Below are 14,845 nucleotides of genomic sequence, written 5' to 3' on the forward strand. Positions count from 1 at the left end.
TTTAAGATTCAATATTTTCAGAAAAGCATATTATCTTTTAACTATTAAAGAATCTTTTTTTCGTATTTTTGAGAAATGGATACCAGTGTATGCCTTCCAAGTTCTTTCAAGTTTCTCAGTAATTTGAGTTGTTCAAAAATTGATGTCTTTGAAAATAATGTAAAGCTATATTAAATTATTTAATCAAGGTAAGAACACGGTAGTCAGAAGGCCTATATACATTTAAACAAATCATTTCTTCAGCAAATTATCTTACTTCAGTGCATACTTTTTAGTATTACAAAAGAATAAAGAACATAGGACTCATCTAGTGTCAAACCATAAGAACTACCGTTTGTGCAAAACAGCACTGAAAACCGATGATGAGCTGAGAAAAGATCAATCATACTGGAGATACGGTGGAAGTTTTCAAATATGTGAGAAATTCTTATGTGTGAGAAATAATTGCAATTGCTTCCTTTACCTTAGAGAGCAGTCCTAACCTTGGTCCTGGTGTAAGGGGCAGACTTGGGTTGAATGTAAGGAAAACCTTTGTAAAACAAATAAACCTGTAATGACCTTGGCTGCTTCTCAGTACTTCCCCATTATTTGCTGTCTCTACAGCAGCCTTGCCAGGCAGGTACTGTTATCTCCATTTCACAGGTAAAAACTGAAGCACAGGTGAATTTGCCTGGGTTTATCGACTATATAAATGCTAGTTATGAGTCAGATATAGGTCTGTTTGTTTCTAAAACACCATTGGTATTCAAAATAAGTCTGTATGTTGTACACAGTGATTTCTCAGCTGGTAAGAGCTTGGCCTAGATTGCTAAGAAGTTTTTCCTAAACCAAAAAATTAGTTTGAGTGTATCTTAAATTTGTTTAAGTAATTTGAACAAGTAAAATTAATATTCTTGATTATATCTACTTACTTTTGTGTGTTATAAAAAAGTAGATGAAAATTATAACATTTTTGTGTGTAAAAATTCTATGGCATAAAATACACTTTCATCTATAGCATATACAATATTGTTAAAGTTACTTATGTTTATAAATATAATGAATAAGCTCAAAAAATGAATTCAGATCTCAAACTAATTGAATGCATAAATGTACATAGTGCATATATAAAACAAGTCCTCAATTAAGAATGTATAAATAATTTACTAAGACATCAATTGGATGACATAAGACATATATACACTTAATGTCTGAAGAAATTAATTAGTGCTTGTCTCACCTGAGGGGGATTTGCCCCTGGGCAGGTTCACTCTGGATTCAGTGAGAGCAAATAATGTATATCTTTACATTATATATATTGTACAGATCTTTGGGGGTAAAAGGGTTTATACCAAGCTTTATTCTCACAGTGGCAGACTGAGTGATGGAATCACATCTGTCTCTTGCAAGTCCACAAACCATCTCCATCTCTGCCTCTGGGCAGAGCTCTTCATATAATAAGACTGACAATAATGGCTCATTGCCAATGGGTGTATAAGCCTGTGCCTACTCAGTAGGCCAATTACATTGTCAAGTAGAAAAGGATCGGGTGAGGATCCTGGCCATAGGAACTTCCATTTTTCCTGCAGTGCTTAAGAAAACAATGCTTTTAATTAAGTTGTGTTTGTAGTAAAAGGAAAATGCACTCTAAATATTTATCATTTTTAAAACTACATTTTTCTGTATTTTTTGTGTTCTTAGTATTTCAGAGACTGCTGAAATACAACTATCATATGCTTATAAGTATTCTGTACAGTGTACTGATAATAGGGTGAATTGTAAGATAATATTTTTTACAATGGACTTAGTTAGAAAATGATGATACGTATTTTTGCTGGCAGAGTACATAAGGTACACTAAGTCTTGAAGTTTGTTTTTTTATTTTTATTATACATTTTGATAACAAGTATCTTTTAGGGTTTAGAAGACATGAAGTACTATGGATTTCTTTTAACCAAATAATAGCAGTTAAAGCTCCCTACAATTCAAACATAGGAACTGATAAATATTAAAAATAATTCCTTTAGAGAAATTGGTGAAGAATATATTTCACATTCAGGGTTATGCCCTCATATAATTCAGTAATAATAACTTGAATCTTTTTATCTCTTAAAAGCTTAGGTTTCTTGAGAAGAACTGCAGATTCTCAGCGTGAGAGTCCAGAGGTAGCTCTGAATTGCAAAGTGTAGATCTAATTACACAGCTTGTAGCTGCAGAACAGCTCTTCTCTACTCCGGACTATTTTTTGCTTTATTTGCATAATGCATGAAGACTAGCCAGTGAATTAATACAGTTTTCTGATACAGCTAGGACAAGATAAATTAATCCTATTTGTTGGAGTTTGTATTTTCTTGGTGTATCTGATAAACGTTTTACCAAGTCTTTTTAAACTAAAAAATATGCTCAGTAATTTAGTTGGTTGCCAGGAATATCTGATAATAAATGCCTAGCTGTTAAGTGCTAGTTGTTACACCCATGATTAATGTAATAGAGGATTTTAAAATGTATTGTATTTGCCCTACTTTTAGTAATCATAGTTTTATTGATGTAATCCAAATATATTAGTGTCAAATATTCTACCATTATAAAATGTAAGTTCTCTTTATTTGTATCCATCAGTAAGACATTTTGGTTAATGAATTTGATTAACTTGATTCATTGTAATTTAGTCGCTTTCATTTAGAAACTACCTTTGACTTTAAAGTCCAGGATTTTGTTGTTTTTTTAAGATGCTCTCAGAATAGCTTATTTTATAAATTGTTTCTCTTAAATCACAAATTTTGAACTTTCACTGGCATGAAAATGCATGCATACATGTAGCTTTCTGACAATATCAAAAGACTAATCAATAGCAATTTTAGTTTATTAAATATCAGTGGAATGTTTCCTAATATGTTTTAATAAAGCTATCCAGGAAAATTAATTGTCTAGTTGAATAATTGGAAGTTAGCTTGGTGTCCCATATTCTAATTAAAGGTATCAGTGAACGTATTAACTCAGCCTACATCTGATTCTGAGTTATACACTTTTAAATTCAAATCTCTTCTCACATATGCTAAGCAATACATTTTTTTGTGAAAGCTGACCATTTCTGACACTGGATTTCAGCAGTCATTTATTGAGAGCCCACCGATTGTGTGAAAGCACGGAGAGTGGTACAGGGAGTGGCCAGGGACCCTCAAGACCAGTGATATGTGAGCCTGCCCTCAGGCAGCACCCAAGTAGGGAATATAACCTGATGTAAAGTAGGCTTCAGACAGTCAGATCTGAGGCTAATTCCCTGTTCTACTATTGAATGAGTAGCCAGTTATTAAAACTGTGAGCTTCAGTTTTCTTATTTGTAAAATAGTAATAGAATACCTACCTAATTGTGTTGTTAATAGTAAGATAACTATGCATTGTACCTACTTCTGGACTTAGCACATAGTAAGAACTTAATAAATCAGGTCTTTTATTATTAGTCCTAGTAATTATTAACAACTGTGGAATGACTTGTGTATATGTTGGGATTGCACAAGGCATAAGTATGAAACGACACTATAGGAATGATTAAGTTGCCTTGGAGAGACTGGAGAAGAATCATTAGAACTGGCCTTAAAGGTGTGTAGAATTTCCACAGATCAAGTTGGCAGAACTAAATAAAGTAAAAAGACATCCTTTAAAGGCCTGGAAACATACAAATGCATTACAGATTTATGGTGTCAAGGTAAAAACTTAAAGAACATATTTAATAATGAACTTATAAGCGTGATGGTACTTTGGATCTAAGTGAAAAATACATTTTGCTTTAGTTTGCCTGGAAATGCTTTAAGTAGAAAAGAGACATGGTCCCACAGGAGAAAATAAAATGCATTTTAAGGGAAAGTATACAGAGGCCAAAGGTACAGAGGTGAGAGCAAATCCATAAGGTGGTGAATACACACTTCTGGAGTGTCTATCTAGTTACTATTGTGTAGGACTGGAGTCTGGAAAGGTGACAGACACCGGATCTGCCACTCACTACATAAACAACTACAATACGGAAAGGAACAACAGTCATAGCAAACAACAAAAAGAGAAGTATAACCTGGAGATTAATTGGGGCCTTCTCTCACAGTTAGCAAATGACTGATTTAAACATCATGTCATCCTAAGTTTCTTCATTATTGGATTCAGGGTGTCATCACTCTAGATCCTTCTTCCTAGAGATTAAATCTAAATCAAACTGGTATTTAACATTTCAAAGTAGGATTTTTTTGGTTTTTCAAATAATATGTCTTTCTTTCCTTTGAATACACTGAAACAGTATCAGTTAGTTAAAAGCACTGTAGTTTGTCGAATGATTTTCTGAGCTGTCACCCTTGCATCAATGTGATCAGCATCTCACGTGGGGAACACCGCTTTGGCAAGTTCAACAAACAGGACAGGACCAAACTCAAATTCACATACTTTCTTTCCTAGTGCAGGACTGATTGCCTTATATGTTTTTTAAACAAAATGGCTTTTTAAGCTAGAAATCAGTATCTAAAATAATTTAAATGCATTAACCTCACAAATCTCAAATAAAAATATAAAGTTTTACAAAACAGTTAAATTATACCCACATTGTTGACTCGTATCTACTGTTCTATCTTATTTTAATGACTCATGCCCATTTAACTGCTGTTCGTTTGCCAGCACTGTTTCTAAGATTAATTTGGAGTTATTTCTGCCAAATGAAACTGCTGTCCTCTCCGTTAGTTATAATTTTCATATGAGCCTATTTAAATTAATTAACCAAATTAACAAACCATAAAATCAAGTATGTTTATAGAGACCCAGAACCTTGTAATGGCTTCTGTGGTAGCCTCTAGACAGAAAATTCTTAATAAGAGTTTATTTTACTGAACAAGAAATGATGGATCCTTTAATAAAAAGAAATTGCTACTTTATAAATTGTAACTAATAATTCTCTTGGCTGCAGTAGAAAATAATTTGCAAAATGATAAGCTGACAAATCAGACTGAAATAATTAATGAAGATTTAGGGTCATATTTTATTTTCCCTTATGTTCTCCATATCTGTTATTTCAACAGGATTTGCATAATGTGGCATTTGAAATATGGAGAATAGAAGTCTGGGTGCGTTATAAACCCCTAGCCCATCTGGCAAATGATCTTGGGGCTTTACTAACTCTATAAAATACTTTAATATTCCCTGATATTTTATATGAATTGGTAAATAAAGACAGGTTATTAAGAAATTTTTTAAACCACCTTTGTAGTGGTGGCTTTGTTCCCTTTTAAACTTCTTTCAACAGAAGAAAACTAACTTGGTGGTAATTATTAACTGATTTCACACAGTAATATGCAGTGGTCATCGAAGTGCTTGTTACTAATTTGATTTCCAGGCCCTACCCCTGGATATTCTTACTCAGCTTCTGTTAGGGGAGGGCCCAGAAATCTGTTTTAGTGATTCTGAAGTGCGGTTCCTAGGCCTCCGTGTGAGAAGCATGGAAAGGGAATGTACTTCAAGGTAATGCATTAAAATTACCAAGGGTAAATATCCTAAATACTGCTGCAGCCTCCTCCATCCAGCCGACACCATGTGCAGTGAGCTGACATGTCTGTTTCTTGATGTCCTATGAGGTAAAGATGTTTCCCTGGAAAACTAGAGAGCTTACCAAAATCAGATTTGGGTTTTTTTAGTTGAGAACAAGGAAAACAGAAAAATTTTCCAAGTACCTATGAAGCTTACTGAAATACATTTTATTAGTGTACTCTTTAGGAATATTATTATGATCATATTTCTTTTCAAAATACAGTAGTATCAGCAAGTAAGTTAGAACTCTGACAAAGTGTGAAATCTCAAGCTTTATGTTCTTGAAGGCTGTGATTAACTTAGTTTAATTTCTCCACTTGCAATGCTTTTTTCATTGTCTCTAAGTACTTTGGAAGATTTTCATTGAGATTCCTGTCTTCCCCAGGTGATCTGCTCTCCTTAACTTTGAATACACCCAAAAAGAATACTAGGTATTTAAGCATTGCAGTTTCTTGAATGATTGTTATCTGAGATTTTACTCTACTGTGAATTTTAATCAGCATCCCACATGTGGGGCATTTTCTTTGACAAATTTACAAACTTAAGATTACTATGGGCACATTATGGAGTGCGTGCTCCAGGTCTGAGTCACCCTGCCTCCTTTCTGGTCAATCCAAGGCCTCCTTTCTTTTTTATTTTTGTTTGTCCTCAAAACAATCTTCTCTTTTTATTTAGGTCAACTCCTGAGCCTGTCAATTCCCTGACTAAGGCCAGTTGGATGTGTATCTTCCTTAATAGGTAGTCTGGAAATAAAGCAAAGTTCTAGTTTCTAGGAAAACATAATTAGCAGAAGAATATGAAGAGTTGCTGGGAAGAGGCAAGACTTAAGTCCTCCAAGTTGCCGAGGTCTAAGGGCAATACCATGGCACCCCATAGAAATCCAGAGGCCTTGGTTTGTTTAGGAGTTGGGGCCAGCCTGTCTACAAGTCATCTGAAACCTCCTCACTGGTTGTCCTCAGATTGTGTGTCCCAGATTTTGATGAAATTGTCGGTTATCCAAAGATGCTTTTCATACCATCTAAAATTAAAAATGTCAGTTCATATGAAAGAATGAAATTATTTTTATCAAAGTAATGGCTCTTCAGGAAGGTGGGGGTTGAGCTGAATGTGGGGGAGATGAAGGTCAAAGCAGAAACACCACAGAGGAGAGAAGGCAGGCCCTGACGGGCTGGTCCTGAAGGCCGCTCCTCACTCCGTAATTTAGTTCTTTCCACTTGCATTTTCACATTCTGCCTAGTGACCGACCCTGAAAGTACTTTTTCCTGCTTCTCCTTAACAAAGCTTCCCCCTGCGTGACTTCTCCCTCGTTCACATTTCTACAGCTCCCGTGTGAACAGTTCCACAGGGAGGTCGAGCACAACACAACATTCCAAATACCTCTCCGGAAGCATTTCCATCACCAGTGGTGACATCACTAAACCCTATTTTAAACGGTTATTCTTCGACATGATTTTGTCCAAGGAAGTGTGTTCTTTATTGTTTTCAGTTTCTTTATACATCTTTATGATACTGGAAATTTCACTGACTGTGAAGAAATAAAGCTCTCATGTATTTTTGTACTCTGTCCCCATAATTGTTGATTGTGCTCATGAATCATGTCTTCAAGAGAGAAATGCACAAATTAAACTCTGCATATTATATAACCATTAATTTCAGTCTGACTTCTGCCAATTTATAGGCTAATAATAAATAAAGCCAGGTTATTAAATTTTCTTTAACTTGCCTTTATCCTATATATATACTTTGTTCTAAAATAAGGAAATGTTGGAGAATCATAAACTGGGGGTTTTATTTTAAAAATTTAATAGTTGGTTGTGTAAGATGGTTTCCAGACTAGAATTAAGCCATCTTTTAATGAATTTGAGTATTAAATAAACTGTTTTCTTTTATTTTAGGTGATGGTGTTTGTACATGCTCGAAATGCCACTGTAAGAACAGCTATGTCTCTAATAGAAAGAGCAAAACATAGTGGCCAGATTTCCTGCTTTTTGCCTGCACAAGGATCTGAATACGGGCATGCAGAAAAACAGGTAGGACACAGTGGCGGCAAGAGCCAAGAATTAAAGCACATAATTGCCAGATATACCAGGTATTTTATATATGAACAATCCATGGTCTCATATTTCTAGGAAGTTAATTGTACAGATTTATCATGTTATGATTTTTACTTTTTTCTTGACTTAATGATCCTTCAAAGGATCCAAATGCATGATGGGTTCAATTATCACCTCTTTCTATAGGGTTTAGTCCTGATCTTTAAATATATTTAAAATACAGCTAAATTTCATAGTATATGTTAACATCTCATAGGTGTATGATTGTTCTTTTAGAGAGTTAATAGATACATATTTTTTGAATTTCCTTTTTTCAAAGTCAATATGGACAGCTATAACCTACAAAAGCAAAGGTTCTTTCTAAGAATGTGAAGATGAGAGACCAAGAAGTTTGAGAACAGCTGCCTTGTACTCAGTGTACACTCAGAGGACCAGAAAGCCCAGGTCCCTGTTAGAAACGCAGCTCCTCAGGCCCCACACCACACTTACCGAATCATAATCTACATTTCACCTCAACCCCCAGGTGACATTCCCACTTGAGACACACATCTCTAGGCAACTTGGGTACTAATAGTATCCTAAGATTTACAGAAAGTTTTATTTAATTGTGCCAAATAATGATCTAGATCAGGAGTGGACAAACTACAGCCCAAGGTCCATTCACAGCCACTGGTTTTTGTAGTTTTATTAGAAAAAAGCCAGACTCCTTCCTTTTTTGTTTGTGGCTGCTTTTTTGCCCTTCAAGGGAAGAACTGAATGGTTGCTACTGGCGCTATGTGGCCCACAAAACCTAAAATATTCTCTGTCCCTTTGCAGAAAAAGTTTGTCTTGATTTAAAGCTAGAAAATAAACTTTCAAATTAAAAAATCAGGCATAAAATTATAATAACTTTAAAATCTTTTATATGCATAAGATTTAACTGGTGTTTACTCAACAACTGCTCGCTGCCAGGCACTGTGCTCTCCACTTTCACATTTATCGTGTTAGCAAAATGTTTTTAATTATTATGACTTCACTATAAACTTCACCATTTTATATTGATATTCTAAATTCTGAATATGATTATCTGGTGCCAGTTGTTTTAAACATCCGAGTCTCTTTCAATTTAGAACTATAAAATCTGTTCATTTTCCTGTTTCTCACTTTATAAAATTTTCTGTGATATAACACGTACTATACAGCTTTGTATTCCCCCAGTTATTTATTAATTATAAATTTATTAGCATCTTTGAAAAATGAGGTTGGCATTCGTAAGTCTTGTTTCATTTCTCTGGAAATAAAAGCAACTCTACTGTGTTTAAAAGCCAAGCCTTGAGAGCCATCTTGTGGATTTCTGGTCACTTTATACCTCTTGATTCTGAGAGCTGTTGCTATTCTAAATAATGCAGGCTTATTATTTAACTCCCGTAATAATAATAATGCTTAACATTTATGAAATGTTGACTAGTTCCAGTCATTGTTTTCATTGCTTTATATGACTCACTCAATCTTTACACGACCTACAATATAGGTTTGTACTGTTATTATCCCTCAATATGGCATATGTGTAATTCAAATATAGCATGAAATATTCTAAAGCATATTAAAAAAATTTATAGAGACATTTTCAAACATTTATTTAAGGCAGTGTCACCAAATACATATTCACAGATCACTATGCTAAAAAAAAACCATGGAGGAATGGAGAGTTTTAATACAGTTGGGTAGACTTCAAAATTCCCTACTCATTTTTATTATACCTTTTTTTAGTATCTTTATTACACTTGATTTTTATCCAACCCGTCTGTTGTTATTGGATTTTTTAAAATAAGAATGAATTCCACAAGCATTTATTATATTAATAAGCACAGAAGGAACGTTATCCTGTTCACCAGTATTTTCCCAGCCTTCCATATGGTTATTGAGCTGATTCTGGTTCACCAAAGTTACTTTTTTCTTTTTGCCTTTGCTTCTCTAAGACACATATTATAAGAGATGTTCTCAGTTTAATTTTCTCATTCGATCTATACTACTATTCTTTAGAGATTCGTACCCCCATTTTCTAGGTAAGGAAACTGAAACTGAAAGAGAGAATAATTTTCCAACAGATTACCATGTAAAAAGCAGTGGAACTGTGATTTGAACCAGTCTGATTCCAAAGTCTACCCTCGTCACCACACTGCATCCTATTTGTCCAAAAGCAGACCCAATCGTGGACTTTCTAAAGCCTTTAAGGCTTTGAGATGTTTGGGGGTTTTGTTCTGTTTTTAATAAAATGGAAGAACATTTCTTCAGCCTCACCATATCCTTCAAAGTGAGATTCCTAAAGTGAGATTCCAAAAAGTTGGCCCCTCCACAGTTTATTTTAAATGATAGTCTTTCTGAACATGCTTTCTTGAAGCTCCAGAACTTTAGATTATTCTTCTATTACTGGTTGTATATTTCTCCTTATTCCTTGAACTGCCTTTTGAGCTTGAATGGTGTTAATATTCTAGCAATTCTTAGGAAGCTATTACCATGGTGGTAGGAAATATTTCTTTACATGTGTCTGAAAAATGGGAAATTAAGTAGTCAAAACATTAAAATAAAAGGTAAATTTGCTATCATAATCCATAGAAATGTAGCCTCATGACTCCTGTTAATGGAAATACAGCTAAGTCCCTACTGTGCCACAGTGATACTTTACCCCTAAGTGTTTAATGTAACCATCTCAATTCCTGACTTACCAAGCACAGTTTTTAAAAGCATTTCTTCAGTTTTATTTCTTCAGATTCTGTTTCACTCATGATCTCAGTCAAATAAATTTTTTCCTTTGGGGAAAAATTTTAAACAGGTTTTAAGTATTCTAGTGCTAGGATGAGTTCCTTCCCACACTCTGTGCAGTAGTTTTCCCATTTATGGGTACTGATTGGTTCACTTTTTTACATATATTTGTGATATTGAGTTTTTCTTGTAGGTAGAAATGGTCTGTCATGAATAAGCCTCATGAATGTAGTTATTGAAAATATCTGTTAAACAAATAAGAACACTAAGGAAAATCCAACAGTAATATGGACCCTCAAAATACCTTAAAGTATCATGTTATGACTTTTTTCATTATCTAGATCTACCAGTCATCTCCTTGTTTTCATAGCTCAGCTTTAGCCTTTGCTTAAATTAAAGGAATTTGACTTTGATAAAAGTTGTTTGATACTTAATATTGACAGCTTCGCTTACTTCTGCTCTGGTAGCTTTACGGTGTCAGTATAGCCAAATAAAATGAGAATTTTCTCTTCCTGAAATAGATATCTCATAGCTAAAGACAGTAGCAGGTGCCTAATAGCCCCCTTTCTCTTATTTTTTTTTACTTTAAATATATGCAAAATATGATCATCTTCTTTACTCAGCCTTATCAACCATCTTTCCTGTTAAACGCTAATGTAGTAATTCTAATGTCTGTCATAACCACATAGAAAGAATGTCGAAAATGTATTCATATTTTAAAGATAAAGTCAAAGAAAATTAATAAAAAATGGAACTGAGTGTTTAATTGGATATTTGGAAGCATGCCATTCCTGTTTTCAAAGGGAAGGCGTCTCCTGTAGAATAAAGGCTTGGATCCAGGCAAACCTGGGTGTTAATCTTGACTCTGACACTCTAACATAGCCTTTTAACTTCCTCAAGCCACAATTTCATCATAAATAAAACAGCAGTGATACCTTTATATTCAGATTTTTGTAATAAGTGAGGTAACGTAGATCTTGCCTGACACAGTAGACGCTCTGTAAATAATTATGTGTGAGCTTGGAAAGGAAAGAAGACAGCTTTGAAGAATGATAGATGTGACAACATATAAATTTGAATCTTTTGGACTACAAAAAATAATATATTGAATTATAGAAAGCAATAAACAGTTTGGGGGAAATATTAGTAACAGATACAGCAAACTAGTTAATATCTACATCTTTATATGTGTACTTATTAAATTCAATAAAACATGAAGTTTTCAGTAAATGAGTGAGCAAAAAGAAGAAATAAAATAAGCTGTGAAAGAAAAAAATTATTAGTAAAATATGTAAATTAGCAGACTGTGTACTCTTAAACTAAATAAAGCATAAAAAAACAAAAATTATAATGCCCAGTTCTGAAGATGATTTGAGCATTTTGTATACTCCTAGATTTCCTGTAGTAATTATCAGTTCAATCATTTTAAAAGTCATTTTGTTAATATTATAAGAATTTCTTCAAATTCTAAGCTTTTTTTCAGAGCCTTTAACCTTGAAATCCTAAACCTGAGAATCTTTCCAAGGAAAGATTAAAAAGAAAAGCTAATATACACCCAGAGATTCACTACAGCACATTATAATGAAAACAAACAGCATAAATGTCCAATAAGAAGCGAATTTTAAAGTAAGATATGGACGGCAATTCAATTAAATCTTATATACCTATTGAGAAAATGATTTGGGAGTGAATAAGACATCCAGTTCTAAATTAGCTTGTTAATTTTAACTCAATTGGTCAAATGTGCTGCTGAAAATAAGTGATTGAACAAGGCAGAATTTCTCTGCCTTTAAGACGCAGGCAGTCTCTCACAGAGGATTTAGAAATACGTATGTAAAGAAAGCAAAATATGGTAAATAACATGAGAAAAAGAACCAGTAGTTCAGTGGTAGCACGAAAGAGAAATAGGGTAGCTCAAGCCAGTGTTGCTGTCTCTCAATAGGCTGCGGTCAGGATAAAAGGGCAGTTCAAGGTCAGAAGAAAGACACATGGGCGAAGGAAACACTGGATATATTTGGAGAATGACAGTGTTTCCTTTTCACTAAAACACGAGATGCATGAAAAGGCAAGGCATGCAGATTTCAGTAAGAATGTGGGAGACCTTAAATTACATGCTTAAGTGCTTAGATTGTATATGCAGTGGAGAGCCATTGAAGATTATGGAAGAGCCACGTTCTAGGACCAGAAGAACTCAAGGGCTGACCAAGTAGGAGTCATTTACCTCCAACTCGGGGACAGTCCCGTGGTGCAGGCGTTCACTGTAGTCCACCGCATGGCTCACTGGGAGAAACTGAAACTATTTGCAAGAGACATAGTAGCCTTGGAATTTTATCCTTATTTCTTTTGTCACTACTTTTAAGTAATTTTGATTGCAACAGTTTTTGATCCTGTGCTGTAAGATGTATTTTAGAAGCGTAGAATAAATTTCTTACAACAAATTAATGTATTTTGTTAAGGAGCCATGCTGTTTTGTAAAAGTATGTTAATTGGAATATCATTCTCTCATTTGAAAATACTTTATTTAATATGGGAAGCACTCTAAAGACATAGATTAAATAAGTGAGGTTATTAAATCCTTAGAGATACAGAAGTTTATATTGATAAATTTAATGCTCCAAATTACATTTCACAGTATGAATTTTTAAAAAAATTTATTTCAGCATTTATGCAAAGATGGCCAAATGGATATAAAGAATGCAGTTTTAGATGAGATTTCTCTTTCTCTAATTAGGGTGCTTTTTCCGGAATGCTAACTTATTTCCCTGTAATGGGGTTGTAGTAAAATCAGAGGAGCCCCATGTGGGCACCAAGACCATCTTGCAAGAGTTGTCACATGGAACGAGGGAAGCACTTCCTTTCTCCCAAGTTAAAGAGAGTAATTAGCATAGCCAGAATGACACATGGAAATCGGTTATGGAATTAGGCTAGTCTGTGTCACTGTGAACTGAGTGTATACACATAAGCCTCAAGCTACTTTCAGTGGTGGTCGCTCAGTGAATATGTACTGAGTGTAAGCTAGTTACCAGTCACATGGTAGATCAGTAAACGTGACGATGAGGAAGCTGCTGTCAACCTGTTTAGATTGCATGGAGGAAGACGTGTTGTGTCAGTCAGGGTTCAGTAGAGGAAACAAACCACTCTAGGTCCACTTTAAACAGAAAAGAATTTTGTACAAGAAATTAGGGACTTACTAGAATGCTGGTAAAACTGGAGCAGTAGTAGTCAGTGGGTTGCCAGTGGAACTGTTGAACTTAAGATCCGCCTGCCATAATGATGATCCAGAAGTTGAGAGGCCATGGCTGCTATTACAGACGTCTTTCAAGATTCAGAAACACACAGGAAAACCAAGTTTTGAATGTATGATACATCTGTTATCATTGTCAGCCCTGATTTCTCTTAAGACCTTGCTTCCCAGCAAAAGAGAACAGCAGGAAAATGCTTTCCTCTTTATTTCCATCATCCAGATCTCGCTCAAGTCCATCTAATCAGCAGAGTGGGCTTTGCATCCAGTACTCTGACCAAAAGAAATCTGGGAAATACAGGTTTTACCTGCTGGCTCATGTAATACAGGAGAGATCATAAAAGGAGATTGGAGTCATGTGCAAATAAACATTCTTTGCTTTAAATGGGAATGGAAATATATTTAGGAAGTATAAGTAGCTGTCCCTTTGCCCTTATGGAACTTATATTGTAGCAAGGCAGAAAGATTAATCAACCAATTAAATAATTTATTTTAATTGCATTTGTGATAATAAAGAGTGATGAAGTGCGGAGAAAAATGTAATATTAGGGGAGCTGATCTAGACTGGTGAAGTTAGAGAAGGCTTAGCTAACAAAGTGACATTTAAGCTGCGATTTAAAGGTTAGGAGTTCACAAGTAAAGGACAGCAGAAGAATGTTCTAGAAAAAGTCTCTGACACCAGAAAAACAATAGCACATTGAAGGAAGTGGATAAAAGAATGACTAAAAGACAGAGAATGATGGGGATTAAAGATGGCCAGTTTGTGGCATAAGGTAAGTCTAATGTTAAAGGCAAGAACCAGATTATGAGGGCCTTGTTTATTGTGACAAATTTGGTGTTTCATCTCAAATGCAGTGAATTACAGTTAGAGAAGTTGCAGGAAGGGAGTGGCCTGATCAAATTCATCTTTATAAAAAAGCTCGCTGTGTACAGAGGGAAGGCAAGAGAGTATGGGAAGACCACTCAGAGATGTGGGTTCACTTGGGATATGGATTCCTAGTAAAACTGCTAGAACTTAGTGGTTAATAGGCTATACAGGCTCGACGAACATAAATACAGAAGTTTCTGGCTCCTAAAAGAAACTGGGCTTGCATTATTAAGTGGGTAATTGGGTGATTTAAAAAGGAAAAGAAGAATAAAGAAGGCTTAGTGCAGAGGGAAGGTGCAGATCTTGAATTCCATTTGCACATGTGAGTTTGAGATGCTTGGGATACTTAGAGATTCAGAGTAAGCACCTGGATGGACATACGAGTCTGACCTATCAGAGGCA

General features: G+C 34.8%; 1 protein-coding gene across 4 annotated transcripts in view; it reads left to right on the forward strand.

Moving 5' to 3' along the window:
• Window positions 1-14,845, forward strand: part of ASCC3 (activating signal cointegrator 1 complex subunit 3) — a 285,280-nt gene that overhangs the window by 137,115 nt on the left and 133,320 nt on the right. For all 4 annotated transcript variants that reach the window (XM_073220915.1, XM_073220914.1, XM_073220916.1 and 1 more), the window contains one exon: window positions 7,434-7,568. In XM_073220915.1, the coding sequence (XP_073077016.1) occupies window positions 7,434-7,568 (135 nt within the window). The remainder of the gene's footprint in view (window positions 1-7,433; window positions 7,569-14,845) is intronic.

Source organism: Manis javanica, chromosome 13 (genome assembly GCF_040802235.1).
Source record: "Manis javanica isolate MJ-LG chromosome 13, MJ_LKY, whole genome shotgun sequence".
In the NCBI taxonomy this organism is placed as follows: domain Eukaryota; kingdom Metazoa; phylum Chordata; class Mammalia; order Pholidota; family Manidae; genus Manis; species Manis javanica.